The following is a 20,620-nucleotide window of genomic DNA, read 5'->3' on the forward strand; positions in this document are numbered from 1 at the left end:
CAATACGACATACTGACTGTAGTAACCAACCAGCTAGTCATTTTCACTTCAATACAATCGCCAATGTAACGGGCCGAACGACAGCCATCAAAAGATTTAATAGAAATATGCTACTCATATGCCACCTGGTGGCAACCGAAGAGTAACTTCTAGGTCTTATGGCGGGATTGGTAGGCCTATACATGTTCCAGTCACGATCCGTGAGTGCAACCGTTTCCGTTTCTATTGTAGCATTTTTTGCGTGTCAAAATTTGTTTAGCATAATTGAGATTCTTAATAATAAGTAACACATCAAGTGACGAATAAAGTTCATTTTTTATTATTGTCAATCTAGTTCACCGTGTTTGCGAAATTTAGCATTAAAGCTAAACTGACGCCATAATGAGCTGTAGCTTTTTTCGATCATCTATGAGACAGTATAAAAGACTTGATGAAGCACATTTCGTATGGTAAGTATGATAGGTAAGTATACGCTTAGTCGGGTTGGTGCAGTGGTTCGAGTGATATCAGCTCGCAGCTATCACTTGTGACTCCAAATCACGAACCAAGCACACGGTCATTCCTCCAATAATGTGACCGTACTTAGTGCTCGTTGCATTCGAATCCGTTCGAATCAACGTCCTGACTTTTTCTTTCAGGCACGGGCATGGCCTAGGTGATAGTTCCCGGCGGCGCTCAACCGTGATTAGTCTCAATATTTTTGAACGTCTTCCTAGACACTTTAAGTGTAAATCTTAAGGAAAACTTAGAGTCGTTATTGAATGGTGAACTTGAGTGCAGTCCATTGACAGGTGGTAGGAAATTCATATTGGAGTATGAAATTCATATTGGAATATGAATTTCGCTGGAAATACCAATTGGGTAGTCTAACAGAAGACTGGCATTCTTTATAGAACACTGTCTACAGAGAAAAAGGAGTATAACTACAATTGGAAAAAGTTATTTATAAGAGCTCTTAGAAAAGCATGGAAAAGTTTAAGTTAAAACATAGCTAAACACTAAAAAATAATTGCATTTCACGATTAAGATTTAGCTCTGTGTTGGCCGGGCCTTCGCAGGAAATTGACTCCAACGCGCAGCCAAATTTCGTCATGATACTTGACAAGTCACAATTCTGTCGATACTACCCATCTCTTTTCTCCAATTTTGGATGTGAGTTGATTCAGTTGTTGTTGTTCAAACTTACGCCAGTTTAGAACCAGCGGCTTTGCTTCTGTAGATATCACAGTTGTGTAACGGCTTTTTAGGATCTAGTGGATCATATTGTCCAGCTTCAATGCACAAAGAACGATGAAATTGAAACTGGATGATTGTGCTCACAAAGTATCTGTCGGAACCAAAAAGCAAAAATTAGATTTTTTAAAAGATTTCTTTTGAAGCTCAAAATCACACTTCTAGTTGTTCGATTCTGCCTCAAAAACGGAGGAAATTTAACAAGGGAGGCTGGAGGGATAGGGCGAATGTGGGAGGATTAAAGAAATAATTTAATTGCCTGCTATTTGGTGACTAACGTTTGCTGAAATTTATAGTTTATTCTACGCTTTATCTACCTACATTTTTTCTATCTATAGATTCTCCCTGCTTCGGTTAAAATCTCACACTGCCTTTTCCCTATGAAATGTAGCAGACCTACGTCCATCAATGTAGTTAATTGAATAGTTGAAAACCAAAACAGCTGGATGACTTTCTTTCCATGTGAGATTTTAAGAATTTATCATTTTTGCAAAGACCAGACTTAATAAATAAATTTTCTAATTAACATGTCTGATTCAACTTTTTGTAACAGTCTGTATTTTGAATACAGAATTTAAGGTCGTCGCGCAAAGCACTACAAGGTCTGGTATCGGCCAACTGTTCAGGTTCATAGAAGCTCTGAGGCATTTTAAAACTATTTTCTCATATCAATGACGCACTGCGAGAGAGAATTCAAGTCTTTTTTTTTGCAATGGTACGTGACGAACTACTCTAGCCGGTCGCAATACAAAAATTCGTCCGCTGTGGATGTAAAAAACAAAATTACGCACTAAACAGCATCCTTCTCACCCCTGAAATATTATTAGAAATTTTTTGCCCGTTACGCACGTTATTCGTTATTTTTTTAAATCGTTATTAGTCCTTTTTCTGCGATTAAAAACAATTTTGTAGGTTGCAGTGATAAGCCAAAAAATTTTCAACATGTATTACAAAAACCTGTTTATTCAATTTTCAATTAAGCGATTGGGTCCAGAGGTCGATTAAACCCTCCTTTCCTGTTCATGTACTGTCTATATTTACGTTTCAAAACAACTTGAACAGTCCCATGCAAAGGTTCTTCATTGCCTTGGACATGTTTTCCTTTAGTAGAATCAAAACTGCCAAAACCCATAAGTTTCATCATTTCAGCTTCTTCTTCTGTAGGGTCTTTGAATTCTTCTGATGTCACTGGTTTTCTTGTGACTAATTTTGCCAGCTTTTCTCTGGATCTGGAACGACTTCTTGATTTAGATTTTCTTGTCCTTTTTCCTTGCTCACTGATCTCTTTCTGCGTTCACGATCTCTGTCATACTCACGACTTGATTTGCTTTGCTTTTCACGGTCTCTATCACGTGGTTTGTCTCTATCCCTTTCACGATCCTTATCCGCTTTTCCACGATCTCTGTCCCGATCGCGTCTACTCCTGTCTCTTGAACGAGATCTTTCACGAATTTTGTCTCGCGACCTCGATCGTTGTCTTCTTCGGGATGATGGAGAAACGCTTCTTTCTCTTATTCTTCCCATGTCAATTCCAATGAGTTTCCTGTTTGATAGAATCGAGGTGTGCTGATTTGTAATGCTACTTTCCTTATTTACAAGTGGACAAATTGAAATATTATTACCGTGTTAAAAGTCAACCTCATATAAAAGGTTGTGTTGAGCGTAAAACAAGACAAATCGAAGCTGTGAATAATGAAAAAAATTTTTTTCATTAAATCGATCAAGCGCGGTATTGGACCCAAGCGACAAAACGCAAAAAAATTTGATTCATTTAGAATTTTTTTCCGTTTCAATATTTGTTGATGAAATTCACCAAATAGATAGCGCTTTTAAATACCTATATATATTAATATTATTTTAAAACGAATTGCTTGCAAGCGGTCGCCTGGTCGTGACCAAGCATCTGTTATTGAGAACCTAAAAGAATCTCGAAGGAAACTAGAAAAAGAGTTAGAACACTTGGCAGCCAAACAGATGTACGAATTAACATCACTCGTTCGCCACAACACGAGATGTACGTTCCAGCAGGCGCAAGGGGCCATTCTTGAAACTCTGAAATACTTGCAAGAGAACGTTCTTCACATTCCGGATGGAATTGAGCGCATTCTTAATACCGACACAGATCAGATTTCCATGGAAATCCGCCGTGGCGGACTAGATAGTCACCATTTGGATCGGGTGGTTGGTTTAATCATGGAATTTGCTTCAGATCAAGAAACTGATGTTCCAGAAGAAACTTGGAACGAAATGTTAGACCTCACAACGCATGCTGATCGTGCTTTGTTGATTGCTGCTCTTGAACGTCATGATTGTGCCTTGCTGCTGCAGTTGGTTCACCGTTTGCAAGCCGAAACCTCATGGAGAAAACGGAGGCCAATACTCGCCATTCTCTTCCATGCCCTACAACTATTGCCAACATTCGTCAACGTGGCCATCAACTCTGTTCTTCCTTCCGAATTGGCCAGAGATATCCAAGCGATTGGCACTGCAAAGGATATCAATAAAGATCGCATTTATTGGTCGATCCGCGTTCTAACTGTGACGTTATGTTGCCAAGAACCTCTATCCTTCGCGCAGCAAAATGAGCTCGGAGAAAACTTGATCGCACTTCTCGTTGACGTGTTAGAAACGGAATCTGTTTCCATAGCTACAAGTGACGAAAAAGATCAGGAATGTTTGACAATCACTAGTGCCGCGATGCATTTAATTTTGGCGCTGCATCGGCAGTTCAGTTTAGTGTCTTCGGAGAACAATCCAGTTTTGCTCTGTTTAGCTAATAGAAGTATGTGTGACAGCCTTATCGAAAAGATCTTACTACTCTACAACAGAGAAGGTGACATTTGAATATTGATTTGTTTTTTTTGTTTTCTTTTTTTGCATTTTTTTATGTTGAACTCTAATCATTTTTAGTTTTAATACTAGATGATCCTATTAAACAATACGTTGGCCATCAAAATGATGACAATCAAACTGATTCAGTTTCGAGCTTGATGCTTGGACTCTTTTCAGGAGCTGAAACAGCCAAATTGTTTTACACAGCTGATCTAGAAGTTTTGCTGCTTGATGTCATTTTAAGACGCCTCACTGATTATGGGCCAGGAGATAAGGTATTTCCGCTACAGGTGTTTTTCTTCTTCAATCTCATATAACGTTGAAAAATGTTTTTCTTTAGAGACGGTCAGATGCCTTGCAGCTTTACCATGCCATCCTACGGGTTAGGAGTCCTGTTTATAAAAAAAGCGATTTCGCTAAATGTTTAAAAGTCATACGTGAAGAGTCAGACAAATTAGGAAGCCCATCCACAGCCATGCAACAAGATCATCACAAAGTTATGCAAATTTACCACGAATTTCCTGATTTCCTCGAAATGTCCTAAGTAACTTCCTTCGATCAAAAGATAAATAAATAAACTAGTCCAAATACACTCATGTTAAATCACCATCAGTCCATCATCAACATATCGCCTTACAAAACAAAATTGCGTATAAGGGGCAAACAAAATTTATTGTTAAATGTGCAAATCGGAGGCAGTGTCTATATACGCTACCTTGACGAGATATAACAACAACAACACAAAAATATCAGGTAACTTTTTTTCGAAGCTGCATGTTTGTTGTCAGGGAACTTTTTAAAGAGACAACCCACATAGCAACGGGTTATCTTTATGACATCCAAAGGATGTCCGGTTGTCTCGAGGGGGGATGTCCTAAGGATGTCTTTAAAATAATGTTTAAGACTCCTTCGTTTCGTCCAAATGTCCGGGACTAGTACTATCTTTAAGACGTCTATCAAGACAGTTTGAGGACAACTTTAAGTTGTCTTTTGGATGTATGAAAGACAACTTTAGATCGTCTTTTTGATTACTTAAAGATATTTTTTGAACATCTTAAAGATTTCCTAAAGACATCTCAATGATATCTTTCTGATTTCTTAAAGATATCCTGAAGCCATCTTTCTGACTTCCTGAAGACATCTTTAGGTCATCTTTTTAAATCACCAAAGATATTTTTTGGACATCTTAAAGATTTCCTAAAAACATCTGAATGATATGTTTCTGATTTCTTAAAGATATCCTGAAGCCATCTTTCTGACTTCCTGAAGACATCTTTAGGTCATCTTTCTAAATCACCAAAGATATTTTTTGGACATCTTAAAGATTTCCTAAAGACATCTGAATGATATTTTTCTGATTTCTTAAAGATATCCTGAAGCCATCTTTCTGACTTCCTGAAGACATCTTTAGGTCATCTTTCTAAATCACCAAAGATATTTTTTGAACATCTTAAAGATTTCCTAAAGACATCTGAATGATATGTTTCTGATTTCTTAAAGATATCCTGAAGCCATCTTTCTGACTTCCTGAAGACATCTTTAGGTCATCTTTCTAAATCACCAAAGATATTTTTTGGACATCTTAAAGATTTCCTAAAGACATCTGAATGATATTTTTCTGATTTCTTAAAGATATCCTGAAGCCATCTTTCTGACTTCCTGAAGACATCTTTAGGTCATCTTTCTAAATCACCAAAGATATTTTTTGGACAACTTAAAGATTTCCTAAAGACATCTCAATGATATCTTTCTGATTTCTTAAAGATATCCTGAAGCCATCTTTCTGACTTCCTGAAGACATCTTTAGGTCATCTTTTTAAATCACCAAAGATATTTTTTGGACAACTTAAAGATTTCCTAAAGACATCTGAATGATATCTTTCTGATTTCTTAAAGATATCCTGAAGCCATCTTTCTGACTTCCTGAAGACATCTTTAGGTCATCTTTTTTAAACACCAAAGAAATTTTTTGGACATCTTAAAGATTTCCTAAAGACATCTGAATGATATTTTTCTGATTTCTTAAAGATATCCTGAAGCCATCTTTCTGACTTCCTGAAGACATTTTTAGGTCATCTTTCTAAATCACCAAAGATATTTTTTGGACATCTTAAAGATTTCCTAAAGACATCTCAATGATATCTTTCTGACTTCTTAAAGATATCCCGATTCCATCTTTCTGACTTCCTGAAGACATCTTTAGGTCACCTTTCTGATTCACTAACGATATTTTTTGGACATCTTAAAGATTTCCTAAAGACATCTCAATGATATCTTTCTGACTTCTCAAAGATACCCCGATTTCATCTTTCTGACTCCCTGAAGACATCTTTAGGTCACCTTTCTGATTCACTAACGATATTTTTGGGACATCTTAAAGATTTCCTAAAGACATCTCAATGATATCTTTCTGACTTCTTAAAGATATCCCGATTCCATCTTTTTGACTTCCTGAAGACATCTTTAGGTCATCTTTGTGATTCACCAAAGATATTTTTGGGACATCTTAAAGACTTCCTCAAGACATTTTAATGATATCTTTATGACTTCTTAAAGCCATCTGTTTATCATCACAAAAAAATTTCGAAATTCTTGCGGAATTGTTGTCTTATTTCTTATTTGGTCCATTTGTCAGTTCTTAATTCCTCTACACATATTTATTATATTACAACATGTTTAAGAACGCTTGACATATATTTTTATGCTATATTAAGACGCTTTGACATATAACTTTATAGTGTATTAAGACGAGATATTTTACTTACGTAGATTGTTGGATTCGGACTGCTGACCTCTGACTTCTTGGCTTAGTATCCTAACCATTATGCCACTTTAGTACATAAATAATCAAATCAAAGTACTTATTGAACTGACCTGTGGATTTGTTACTTAGGTAGTATCATTGTCAAGTCCCGACTAAGTCTTGCTCATGGATATATTTAAGAATTTCTTTTTTAGTCTTCGACAGCTTTATCCAAAGGTAGTCCTGGACGGACATCTTAAAGACATCTCTATATAGTCCTAAATTGCTTTGGCTATAAGTGTCCCCTACAGGACATCTTAAATTCATCTCTATATAGTCCTAAATTCCTTTGTCCATAACTATCTCTTAGAGGACATCTTAAAGACTTCTTTATATAGTCCTTAATTTCTTTGTCCATAACTGTCCCCTACCGGACATCTTAGTGACATCTCTATATAGTCCTCAATTGCTTCGTCCATAACTATCTCTTATAGGACATCTTAAAGACATCTTTATATTGTCCTTAATTTCTTTGTCCATAAGTAGTCCTTACAGGACATCTTAAGGACATCTTTATATTGTCCTTAATTGCTTTCTCCATAAGTGTCCCTTATAGGACATCTTAAAGACATCTCTATATAGTCCTTAATTTCATTGTCCATAACTGTCCCCTACCGGATATCTTAATGACATCTCTATATAGTCCTCAATCGCTTCGTCCATAATTATCTCTTATGGGACATCTTAAAGACATCTTTATTTTGTCCTTAATTTCTTTGTCCATAAGTATCCCTTTCAGGACATCTGAAAGACATCTTCATATAGTCATAAATTGCTTTGTCCATCAGTGTCCCTTATAGGACATCTTAAAGACATCTCTATATAGTCCTAAATTGCTTTGTCCATAAGTATCCCTTACAGGGCATTATAGAAATAAAATTCTTTGTATTTGTATTTACAATATTAATACCCAACATGGGTTGCAACCCGTTTCGGCACTTTTTTTCAGCACTTTGATTTCGTCGTTTTACAGAAACTTACTTACAAAAACATTCAAATCTATTCCTTGTACAAGATTTTTATTTCTATAATTTTTATTTATCAATGGTTTATTTATGGTTTATTTAAAAACATTTGATTCTATTCCTTGTACTATAGTAAGTGTACCCTCACAGATGGTGGGTTAACGAGTACGCTTACCATGTTAGAGGGCCCGAGTTCGAATCTCGGGAAAGTGAGTATGAAATCAGGAACAATGCACGTTGGTCTCTATATACGGAAGGTGGGTCTCGATGTAAAAGTCAAGACCTCCCACCCCCTTCTTGTATATAGTCCGCGTACTCTTCCCAGTATAAAACCGAAGCCGTGTAACTCTTATTGGTGGACAAGAGTTGGCCACATCGGAATTACCTACTGGTCGATGGAGATTGTTCTTCCTTGTCCAGGGGTAGTCTGGCGCTAGACTCGATCTGATGTGCGACGACGCCACTTTTTAAAAAAATTTCTATGTAACTATCCGCTAGAGGGAGCCTCAAAACTTAAATGGACCTTAAACATGACAATGCTGATAAATATATCAGTTGAATAAAGTAACTAATTAAAAGATAAAATACTTACTTAACTATATACTTAACTATACAATACTATAATATATATATATATAGTTATATATACTTTAACTTCATTTGACGTTGAAGGATCTTTTTAAAGCAATTAAGGACTACTTAGAGATGTCTTTAAGATGTCCTGTCGCGGATACTTATGGACAAAGCAATTTAGGACTACATAGAGATATCTTTAAGATGTCCTCTAAGGGACACTTATGGAGAAAGCAATTAAGGATTATATAAAGATGTCTTAAAGATGTCCTCTAAGGGATAGTTATGGACACAGCAATTAAGGACTATATAGAGATGCCTTTAAGATGTCCTCTAAGGGATAGTTATGGACAAGGCAATTTAGGACTATATAGAGATGTCTTTAAGATCTCCTGTAGGGAGCACTTATATCAGGAATTCAAAAGATGGCATCGTTATATCTTCAAGAAGTCAAAAAGATAGCATTCAGATGTCTTTAGGAAATCTTTAAGATGTCCAAAAAATATCTTTGGTGATTCAGAAAGATTACCTAAAGATGTCTTCAGGAAGTCAGAAATATGGCATCGGGATATCTTTAAGAAGTCAGAAAGATATCATTGAGATGTCTTTAGGAAATCTTTAAGATGTCCAAAAAATATTTTTAAGTAATCAAAAAGACGATCTAAAGTTGTCATTTATACATCCAAAAGACAACTTAAAGTTGTCCTCAAACTGTCTTGATAGACGTCTTAAAGATAGTACTAGTCCCGGACATTTGGACGAAACGAAGGAGTCTTAAACATTATTTTAAAGACATCCTTAGGACATCCCCCCCTCGAGACAACCGGACATCCTTGGGATGTCATAAAGATAACCCATTGCTATGTGGGTCTGTAGAAAAGTGGTTTTCCAGGTGATATGTTTCTTATATAATATCAACTGCTTCATATAAGTTGTCTTTACTAGTAGAACATTTGGTCAATATTATCCAGCTAGGGCAATACCGTTTTGGACGATAAAAAGATGTTTTTAAGATGTCCTGCCGGGGATGCTTTTAGACAAGGCCATTTTGGAATATAAAAAGATGTCTTTAAGATGTCCTTTGGGGGATACTTTTGGGTAAAGCCATTTCAGAATATACGTCTTACGGACGTCTTATTTCAATCTTGGTGTTATGTCCCGAGTTAGTCTTTGAGCGGACATCCTAAAGACATCTTTTTTAAGTCTTCAAGTTCATTGGTGAAGTTGTCCTGAATTTGCCTTGTTAAGACGTCTCAAAGACATCTTTTTCTGATCCAGTTTTGCCCTTGTTCATTTGTCCTGAAATAGCCTGATCTTGGACGTCTTACGAACGTGTTATTTAAGTCTTTCTATTGTGTCCCGACTCGAGTTAGTCTTTGAGCGGACATCCTAACGACATCTTTTTTTGGTCTTCGAACCGCCTTGTCCTAGAGTAGGAATAGCTGGACATCTTAAAAACAATCATTTTTAGTCTTCGATAGCATTGTCCCAAGGTATTCCTGAGCGGACATCTTAGAGACCTCCTGTTTAAGTCTTCGATGGCATTGTCCCAAGGTAGTCCTGAGCGGATATCTTAAAGAAATCTTTTTTTAGTCTGAAATGGCCTTATCTAAAAGTATCCCTGACAGGACATCTCAAAGACATCTTTCCATAGTCCGAAACTGCCTTGTCCAAAAGAATCCTCGACAGGACATCTTTAAGACATCTGTTAGTAGTCCGAAAAGGCCTTGTCCAAAAGTATTCTTGACAGGACTTCTTAAAGACATCTTTTTTTTAGTCAGGCAGGCCCATGTCGTAAAGTATCCCCGGCAGGACATCTTAAAGACATCCTTTTCTAGTCTTCCTTTATCTTGTCCCAATTAGGGGCCTGACGGGACATCTTAAAGACATCTTTATTTTGTCAGGCAGGTCCCTGTCCCAAAGTATCCCCGACAAGACATCCAAAAGACATCTTTTTTGGTCTGGCATGCCCTTGTCCTAAAGTATCCCCGACAGGACATCTTTAAGACATCTGTTTGTAGTCCGAAAAGGCCTTGTCCAAAAGTATTCTTGACAGGACATCTAAAAGACATCTTTTTTTGTTCTGTCATGCCTTTGTCCTAAAGTATCCCCGGCAGGACATCTTAAAGACATCATTTTCTAGTTTTTTTTTGTCTTATCCCAATAGTAGGCCTGACGGGACATCTTAAAGACATCTTTTTTTGTCAGTCATGTCCCTGTCCCAAAGTATCCCCGACAAGACATCCAAAAGACATCTTTTTTTGTTCTGGCATGCCCTTGTCCTAAAGTATTCCCGGCAGGACATCTTAAAGACATCCTTTTCTAGTCTTTTTTTGTCTTGTCCCAATAGTAGGCCTGATGGGACATCTTAAAGACATCTTTTTTTTGTCAGTCATGTCCCTGTCCCAAAGTATCCCCGACAAGACATCCAAAAGACATCTTTTTTTGGTCTGGCATGCCCTTGTCCTAAAGAATCCCCGGCAGGACGTCTTTAAGCCGTCCATTTTTAGTCTTCTTTTGTCTTGTCCCAAAAGTAGGCCTGACGGGACATCTTAAAGCCATCTTTTTTTTGTCAGGCATGTCCTTGTACCAAAATATCCCTAACAAGACATCCTAAGGACATCTTTTTTTAGTCCGGGATGTCTTTTGGACTACCGGATATCCTTGGGATGTCTTAAAGATTACCCGTTGCTATGTGGGAACGCACGTGATTTTTCAACATTTTTTCAAGGTCTCTATTCCAAAGTCTACAAAGCGACGTCTTTGTAACTGCGTTGGAAGTCGTCAGATTCGCCTCGCGTAATTATATGTCCGTGACGTCCGGCCGACCGAATGTAATCAAAATGCGGCCTGTTTGTTCGACCGAACTTGATATCGCATGAGGTTGAGGAAGCCCTAAGATTCAAATCGTTCATGGAATGGGCCCGCCTCATTGGCGGTGCTTGGCTTTCAACCGAATTGGAGCCAACTAAAAACTGGCGTTGTCGATCAAAATTTGGAATTGCAAATTGAGAAGGGCAGTGACGATTCAACAAGAGGGTGCTGACGGCACGCGAAAGTGGGGCCCGATTCAAATAATCGCCATCGTTCGTAAACCGCAGGGAATGCTGCGGGCAACAGCCGTTATCCATCGCTCCCAATTCTGAATCATCTAGTCCAACTCCAGCGATGCCCATAGGACCGAAAGCCATCCCAGGTTCTGGAGTTATCCCCTTTTTTTTCTGTTCCAGCCACTGCTGATGCTGCTGCCATTGGTCGAAAACCGTAAAGCCATTCGCGATCTCTCCTTTAGTGAACACCTTGCCACAATCGGTCTCTTCCTTTGGGTAGAGTTGTGATACGGAAGATATGGATCTGTAACGAACCGACTGAAAATGGGATTAGGTTGTTATCACGCGAAAGATTCTGGAACGATACGAATTTCGTTTACCGGTTTAATGAGTGTTTTGCAAAATTTTTACGAGTGCGATCCAACGATGCCATGGCAGCGTTGACTTGTTGGCGGTTGCCGTGCATTTGCATCTGTCGTAAATTCATGTTTGAGTTAAGATATGCAGCGTTGTGATAACCAGCTCTGAGGCTTCCCGGCAATGGTGTCTTGATTACGGGGTTTGTGTGGTAACCGTTAGACATTGGAGACGTATGCTAATGGCCCAAATAAGAATTACTTTATGTACGCAGGAAGTCTATTGATAACAAGTTGCTTTTCTTTTAAGTAATGAAAGAAATGTTTTGAAGTTGGTCTGAAAAAAAAAGTGTGTCATAATGATGCAGCAATATCATTACCATGCTAAGATCCCGTAATCTGCGACTGACATTCTTTTCCTCTTTCCATTGCGAGTAGAGAGAAAACACTTGGATTGTCCCCAAAATCTGCGGAGAAAATGCGACACGCCAAAAAGTTTATGTCTTTTCAAATGTACCGCCGTCGAAATAGCGCCTATTAAGGGCACATTTTTACCGTCAACTTACATTCATCGAAGCGCGGACGATCCAAAATACCAATTCCACCGTGCCGAATGACGTAGGGGAGGGTGGGGCTAGTTGGTACAATTTTTTTAATTTCTTCTCTGGTTTCTTTAATTTTTCATATTTTGACACCTAAAAAATTGTAAAAGAAAGCTCAGATAACCAGCTTTCTCGTGCTATTTTTTAATTTGATCTACGTTGAAGAATTCTTATCGAAATCAACGTTCAAAAAGCTAAAAAAAATTTGCCTACATGCCCCACTAACGGGGTAAGTTGGCAGTGGTAGTGGGGTAAATTGGCCCCATGTATTTTAAATACGGATTTCAGTGAAATGTTGATGTTGTAAACAAACTAGAATAACATTACAATAAACAAAAATCCTATAGTTATTTTAGAGTGGGAAACTCAGAAATAAGTTGTGATAACTTACATAAGGATTAATAGCCTTAAATGCAAAAAATAAAAAATAATATACATAATTCAGGCAAACATTTCATAGGTGAACATCGTATAAAGAGAAACACTTAAAATTTGCCAAATTTTGGCCCTTATTGCATACCACTGTTCACCATAAGTCATATCTAGCAAAAATTCGACTAACAATTCCCTGACATTTTGACAGGCCATGTACTATACATATGCATGTATAATGCCTATGCCGACATGCCCCATGTTGCAATGTATCAACTTGCCCCAACCCGGGGTTTATTAAAATAAAAATTTTTATTACTCCTTTGTAATTGATTAAAACAAATCCATTGTTACAGTTCGATAGAGGACACAATTTTCTATAAAACTAATATTTTTTAAAAATTATATGCATACGAAGAAAAGATAAAATTGATGAATACCAAGCACACAACTATTGTGGATTTTACGCAAAAAATTTCGTTATTTTCTATTTCCTAAACTATTTGGGATAAATTCATAAAACTTTGCACAAATGTGCGCACGATAAACATCTTTGACTATGAATTATTTCAATAAAACCTCTTTCACACAATTCGTCTAAATTAAGAATTGCAAACTTGCCCTCCTGCCAACTAGCCCCACTCTCCCCTATCTAGTGTCTGCGAAAGAATTTGTGCCGAAACATTTCTTTAAAAAAGGTATTAAAAAATTAGGTTTTAAAGTGTATACCCAGTAATAAAGGCTCATGAACATGACGAGTCCGCATTCCGGAAAGAACACCACAATCAAATAACATAGTAACCAAGCTAAAATTGGTTGCGTTCTTCTCTGAAAAATTCAATCGAAAATGATTGTCTTAAAAACCCTTTTGTTTAAGATTTTTAATTTAAATGTTGTTATGATTCATTACCAGTGCGAGTCCAACGAGCAAGGCCACTGACATAATCCAAATAATAAAGTAGACCAAACAAAGAATATAAGGCGGAGAAGGTAATTCATCTGTAATGAGAGATTTCATGTTTGTTTTTTTCAATTAAAAGTGGACAAGTTGTGTGAAAACAAAACATTATCGTACCTTTTGCTTCGGTTATCAACCAAAGTTCAATAGCGAATGCACAAATGTAAACAGCCTTCATCCAAATTTTTAACAAATCATGAATAAAAAATAAATTAATTGAATTTTTTCATGGGAAAAAGAACTGCAAACGAATTGTTTCGCATTTGATTACAGGTTGTTTGACATAGCGTTTTGAAAAGCACGCCGTTATGTATTGAGATTTCAAGCCAAGGATATGAAATTCCCTTCCCCCTCCCGCACCGGTATATCTGGCAGCTATCTCTCCATCTGGCATTCAACTCGAAAAAGAAAAAAAATAAAACACAGCTCCTTGCGTCATAATTGAAAGACAAGTTTCAATGGGACGATGGCCTCTATTCTTTGCCTACGCTATTGCTGCTACGGTAGACCAACCGCTGTGTAGATGAGGATTGATCTCCTCTTTGAATAGCGGCGTCACTCCAGCACTGTGTGTACATATTTATTTTTTTATTTCGCTTGCTACTCGCAACAGTCTCCAGCAGTTATTTTCATCTTCAATCATGTGCGTTCCCGTTAAAAAAAAATAACATCCGACTCCTCTACGCAATCATAGAGGCAGAGTCCTCCCATCTCCTGGTATTATTTTGCGGTTGGTGTCTTGTCGTAAAACGCCTTCTTCCCTCCTCCTATACAGCCAGATTGTGATGTTTCTTTTTGCTTCGATTGAGGTGTACCCAAACGGCGGACGGCAATTGAACGCTACCCTTTTCAAGTATTCTATTGCCGGGAATCGACTTGTCGTCGCTTCCCACGTCGGATTCGGTGGCTAGCCTAGACTTCATTTTTACTTGCTTCAGCTCGACACTGAAGGACACTGACGGACTTTATGTCTATACCCCATCATCTACACATCGCTTTGCATCAGTTCCCGTGTTTAGACCCTCAGCGGCATTTTTTTCCCCCTGCGTATATAGATCCTACTTCAAAAATATTTGATGCGTGAAATAATGGTTCACTGCGTGCTGTGAGTTCGTGCATGTCTTGCATGAGACATCAGTTCCAAGTAAAATCCACGAGTCTTTTCTATATATATTTTTTTTTGTCTAACATTTTTTAATCAATAAGTTTGAGATAGTACTTTGTTTTGCCAGTTGCACATCTTCTGTCTACTGATATAAGGAACGACATGCAATTTACAATGATTTCAGATGTTGCCGTTCCAAAGGATAGACATAACCGTAAATGGTACAGTCGCCTGCGAATGCTTTTGTTACGGACCTTGACGTGCACTTGCGTCCCGGCTCATCCCAACATCCAATCGCCGTTGTCCAACTAAAAAGAGTTGTATACAGCATGCGATTCGACTGCTTCTTCAACTGATGCCCATCTCTGGGCGATGGCTCGCTCACGGCCGCCTCCAAGTCTATAAAGATACATCAACCCCAATGTATTTCCCTCGATCGGATAACCAAATCGAAATTAAATATATAGATTAATCTTTTACCTTGAATTCTAAGATATCATATCTCCGTTATCCCCTGTCATTTACCTTCTATATCGTGAAACCGAGAATTGATGTCTGCATATCGTGTCATAATTACACGTTGATGTTGTTAAGAAAAGAAAATGAACAAAAAAGGAAACAATAAAAAAAACAACATATAAATAAAGCGTAATGATCTAGATGTGGAATCGCGTTCTTATAGTTCTCGTTTATCCATATCCTAATGAAGGAAACCAACACCGAATGAATAATGGAGCAAAAAAAAAAAAGGCATGGGATGCACGCGTGATGACAGGTGATGAACGTCGTTAAAAAGACGGCAACAAATCCCCATCGTGATGTCAGCTTGTCAAAGAAAAATAACGACGTGCTTGCCGAAGATTATATAGTGACAAATGCCCATACCATGAGCTGAGTTATATACCACTTCTCCGTTGCTAGCATGATCATTTGATTCTATGCTTTTTGTATCTACTACGTTACATTTTAGATGGGCTATAGATATGGAAAATTGGTTCGTGTTATATCTTCAGATTGGTGAGCCTTTTTTTTGCCTTCTCCCCGGTTGACCTTTTTGGAGTAGACCAACAATCAAATTCGAAATGCAGTGAAGCAGCTAACAGCTTTATGGAACAACTGAACTACTCCCATCTTGGTGCTCTATTCTTCATCATCAGATTCATGATTCTATATATCAAGATGGGACGGATCGATTCAGGGCCCAGGCCGGAGAAGGGAGTGAGAAAGTAGAAAGGTGTACACAAAAGCTTGCAATCGTCTGTACATGGATTCATTTTTTTTTTCTTTTTTAAAGAAAAAGACAGCAACATCTTTAAAGGAACTCTTTCCATCCTTTCTCTTCGTTTCTTTCATTGGCCAAAGTTTTTACAATGTAATCACTCCCGAGACAGGCAAGTCGGTGACGCAGACTGGATGCTGTCGCTTCCATGTTACCGTGCAGTGCGTGTCTATATCGATCGACAGCAACGCTATTGATCAAAACCCGAGCGAACCGAATCCTATCGAAGACGACAACAAATTGTAGAGGGTAAGAAAAGCTAAATGCTTTCAAATAATGTACGCGTGAGGAAATGCCCTCAAAAAAGGTTGAGACATCAGAAAAGACAAGCGTTAAATTAACTTGAAGTGCTAATAACGTGAGAGGACAATCTATAATAATTGTAGTTAAAATTAAATCCCAATTTTTTTGTTTTTAGATTTTATTTTCTATTGGTTTTATCTTTTTACTTATTTTTTTTTCCCCTATACTTTAGCGGCCTCTAGTTACTACCGGAATATCGAAGAAGTAAAAAAATGCCGGAGCGTGCATGAAAGAAGAAGGCAAAAAAACTGTCATGCGCCGGGTCCCGCAATCCTTTAAAAGGATGGTGTCATCGACTCGCTCCGGGAATATAAATATATACAGAACACGGTATGTGTACATAAATATAGAATGCAAGTCCCTGACTCTTTTCTTTTGCTTACACATACATACGTACGTATATACTCTCTCTTGTTCGTTAGAAAGCAAACTTGTGTCGAGACTTTTGATGTCCGTTCTCGTCTTGGGTTCTCCCAAAACGAATTTGATGTTCAAAGTCCGACGTGTACACAGAATGTGTTACATTCTTGGTGTTCTCTAGAAACGGCTTTCGTCTTGACCGTTGCGTATAAAGAGACTTTTATTCAATGATCGATGAAAGCCATTAAACGATGTGCCATGATATCTTAAAAAAGGGACGAAGTGCAATGATAAATTAGCCACCGACATCCGTTCACTTTCTTTTACGATATTAATATATGAGGGCCTGGAAACGGGAAAAAGCATAAAGATTGAAAAAAGAAAAACCCCTCGCACACTTTATTTTCTTCAGCTGGAATTTCCATCTTTCATTTCCGGAAGTTTAGAGGCGGATAAGAAGGCTGGGGCAAAAAAGCATGGAAATCCTCTTTTAATTATTATTTTTTTTTCCCGTGAACTCTCATCTTTTCATCTCTGAGTCAACGACTCCACATGCGTCATCCCTATTGGAATGAAAATAGCTTGAGTGAGAGAAAAAACCTTATAGAATGCGGGGAATCCAAAGTCGTTGGCTGTTCAATAAAATTTATCGATCGACAGTTGAAATTACAGTAGTTTGTATAGGCTACATACAGGAGGCAGGCCACGATCTTAAGAAGCCAAGTTTAACTGGATAAATGGGGGTTGAATTTTACTTGCTACTGCTACCACTACAGTGTGTAAATCTCACTCATAGCTTCGAAATGACAGGTCGCTGGATCAAAAAGTTTTGTAGAATTTCTTACTTGTAAGGAGCACACACCTCATTCTATCCTTTGTTCTAGACGTGTCGTGGTTTTGTGCTGAGTGGGTGCTTGGCTGGTTCGGTATGTTCCACATTCCTTTGTTATTGGCCTGGTTCAGTTTCCTAAATGGCCCCCTAGTTGAATCGACCATGAATGTTTGTGCACTGGACAGACTCGGAGATCATAAGTCATTTTATGCGGCGTACCAATGTTTCTTACTAAAGGCCAGACGTGAATCGATTGCGTCCAGATGGAGAAAATAATGTACGCGTCAACGAGCGTCAACCCGTTACTGCCATACATTTCGCGGTTACACATTTAAAATCAATTACCAAGTGTAAGAATGACCTCGTTCGATTAGTTCCCATTCGACTTCCCAATCTGGGGCAATTATACCACCAACAAAGCCGAAAGAAATTGTACTGTTTTTTGTTTTTTTAAGCGTGGTGCAGCACCGAAGGCAACGCGTAATAAATGACAAGAACAAAATTTATCCTTTAACTGTTCAACACTGAAAATGTGAGAACTCTTCATGAAAGCGTCATACATTTTATTAGGAAATGAAAAACCCAAAACATCCAGTGTGAATTCCAGAAGGACGGAGCCCTTTTGAGCTAAATTGCTAAATTTGGCACATGGTGAATGTCTCTGCCTGCCGGTAGTCGGAACCCTCCCCGGAAATAACCAACTTTTTTAAATCTTAAGGTGCGTCTATACTAGCAGTTTTTAAAGACAAGTTACGGTCATACTGGCATACCGGCATACAGTCTTACTGCAACGCTATTTCAGTTTTTCCGTAACGCAATCTACACTGCACATAGGTTTACAGACATCATACGGAAAATGGGCGTTGCAGAAGGCAGGGCAAACTTTTGGTAGTAATTTGTCCGTCTTTGTAATCGTGCAATGTAGTATTATAAAATACAGGATTCTGATTTTTAACACACAAAATTAACCTCTCGACGCCTTTTGTTTCTAGTTTCAGTCTACAAAATATTAAAATTGTACATAAACTGAGAAAAAGCAACAAATAGAATTAAAGTATTTACTTTTCGGTTATTTTCTTTGGGGATTTCTTCTTCTTTGGAGATGATTTGGGCCCCATGTTTTTTATTCAAATTCAAGTTTTTTAATACGCACGACGACTGTGGCAGATAAACTTCAACAGACAATGTTGCAGTCATGTGTGGTTGCACTAATAAAGAGTATTTGAAAATATATACTTTATTCTCATTGGCTGAACCTTATTTTTCATCTTACGGAAACTCTCACTTACGGGAAAAGTTTGAATCATTTCAAACTTTTTTTCTTACAGACACACAGGCATACAGGCATACGTTTACGGAAAATCGCTAGTGTAGATTGAACGGAATAAGCTTTCCGTATGCCTGTATCGAGTCTGTATGTCTGTATGACCGTAACTTGTCTGTAAAAACTGCTAGTGTAGACCCAGCTTTAACTGGACCTTCACTAGGCTACTCATTGTTTTTTTTCCTTTTAGATGCCATTCCCATCCCGCAAAAGTGGCCTTTGTGAAAACGAAGAACACGCTAATAAAAAAAATCTTTATGTTCAAATATAGCGTTTTTTTTTCACAACCCAAACAGTTTCCACTAGCCACTACTAGAAGAGGTGAGGGGATAAGGATAACGATAGACGATAGCAACACTACAGTTAATCTATTGGGGACCCGGTATTTCATGTATTTGGAACATGGGGTGGTATCTTGTGGAAATCATCATGGAAGTTACCAACGGCAAAGCGTGTCGCGGAACGTTTTCAATCCGAAAACATCATTATAACAAAGCCTTGCAGTTTCCATGTAAATTCTAATTTACGAATAATTTTCGAAAAAAAGTAGCAATGTCATAAATGAACATTACGAGAAATTCAATAACGCATACGATCAATTCATAAGTAAATCAAAAAATTTGGGAATTCGATAAAAAAAAACGGAAAATGTTATCGACGTGGTCCGGCTAGCGACGTGCACGGGACCTATTTAGTTCGTATAATGTAATGCAAAAATTTTTTATGCACTAGAAAAATTGATTGATGTGTACAAACAATACGTGTATACAGCTCATAAATCAAAACTTACCCGTAAAATAGAAAAGTAATAAAAAAAAAATAAAAACTGCGGAATTGTTGTAAAACTTGCAGCATGATGTTTTCGGATCTGGAATCAAGGTATTTAAAGGTTCTATGTACGATTATTGGATGTGTGGGGTGGTATTGAGATGTGAAATCATCACGATATGCCTGCAAACGGTGAAGAAACAAGTAAAAGGGCCTCTCTGTGCGCTGAGATTGAGCATTGAGAACCTAACCGGATTTACACTTCTTCCATAACCGTCTTGATGAATAGTAAAGCTCGTTCAAATCATCTGATGGCCTATAGACTAGGCTTCTTTAGGATGGATCATCAAATTGATAGTATCAGCTTGTTGATTCTCCTAACAGAAGAAATCTGCCCTAGTGGTGATGAATTTCATCCACCTAAACTAAGTCACAGATCCTTTGGATGCGGAGCTTTAGTAGTTACGCAAATGTAACCTATTGAAGTCAAGAAGCACCATTTATTTATTTAAGATATTAATCATCAATCCACCAAGGATGCAATTTCCATTGGTGTCAAGCTATCTTCAAGAAGATTCGCGACCTAAAGCTTTCTTCAGCTTATAACAAAAAAGGGCCCAATCCAATTCGAGATTTTGTATTCCGTCTTCTTTGCCTTGCGTATCTTCCTGGTAATATTTCGTTAATTATTTGTTAGAAAATGTATTTAACTTTTAAATTTTTTTTAGCTGAGAAAATACCTTTCGTATTTGACGGTTTGCGGGACTCAGCACCACAGGAACTGGCAAGGCTGCTGGAATACATGGACAAGAATTGGATTCGTGGTCGGTTTTGGACACCGGAAAACTGGTCTAGTTTCAACCTGCTTCTGCGAACAAACAACTAATATTATTATGCTGCAAACG

General features: G+C 37.8%; 2 protein-coding genes, 2 long non-coding RNA genes and 1 pseudogene across 5 annotated transcripts; 1 reads left to right on the top strand and 4 right to left on the bottom strand.

Moving 5' to 3' along the window:
* Positions 1-303: 303 nt before the first annotated feature.
* Positions 304-1,767, bottom strand: LOC123474106. Of its 2 annotated transcripts, XR_006648756.1 has the most exons (3): positions 1,393-1,767; positions 473-1,327; positions 304-406 (listed from the first exon to the last, which is right to left on the bottom strand). It is a non-coding gene; the product is annotated as an uncharacterized LOC123474106 (long non-coding RNA). The 2 variants fall into 2 exon arrangements; XR_006648755.1 differs by having other exon boundaries at positions 304-1,327.
* A 411-nt stretch (positions 1,768-2,178) lies between these two features.
* LOC123474105 lies at positions 2,179-2,930 on the bottom strand (annotated as a pseudogene).
* A 144-nt stretch (positions 2,931-3,074) lies between these two features.
* On the top strand, positions 3,075-4,657 carry LOC123466527 (NCK-interacting protein with SH3 domain-like). The gene is made up of 3 exons (XM_045175963.1): positions 3,075-4,066; positions 4,144-4,340; positions 4,406-4,657. Exons 1-3 carry the CDS (start codon positions 3,208-3,210, stop codon positions 4,607-4,609), a joined length of 1,260 nt encoding a protein of 419 aa, XP_045031898.1. The 5' UTR covers positions 3,075-3,207; the 3' UTR covers positions 4,610-4,657.
* Positions 4,658-4,718: 61 nt separating this feature from the next.
* On the bottom strand, positions 4,719-12,427 carry LOC123474104. Its single transcript, XM_045175964.1, has 5 exons — positions 12,379-12,427; positions 12,193-12,279; positions 11,837-12,051; positions 11,110-11,760; positions 4,719-4,874 (listed from the first exon to the last, which is right to left on the bottom strand). Exons 1-4 carry the CDS (start codon positions 12,382-12,384, stop codon positions 11,154-11,156), a joined length of 915 nt encoding a protein of 304 aa, XP_045031899.1. The 5' UTR covers positions 12,385-12,427; the 3' UTR covers positions 4,719-4,874; positions 11,110-11,153.
* Positions 12,428-13,516: 1,089 nt separating this feature from the next.
* LOC123474367 lies at positions 13,517-14,356 on the bottom strand. The gene is made up of 3 exons (XR_006649111.1): positions 13,862-14,356; positions 13,697-13,785; positions 13,517-13,614 (listed from the first exon to the last, which is right to left on the bottom strand). It is a non-coding gene; the product is annotated as an uncharacterized LOC123474367 (long non-coding RNA).
* Between the last annotated feature and the right edge of the window lie 6,264 nt (positions 14,357-20,620).

The sequence above is a fragment of the Daphnia magna genome, linkage group LG7 (genome assembly GCF_020631705.1).
Source record: "Daphnia magna isolate NIES linkage group LG7, ASM2063170v1.1, whole genome shotgun sequence".
Taxonomy (NCBI): domain Eukaryota; kingdom Metazoa; phylum Arthropoda; class Branchiopoda; order Diplostraca; family Daphniidae; genus Daphnia; species Daphnia magna.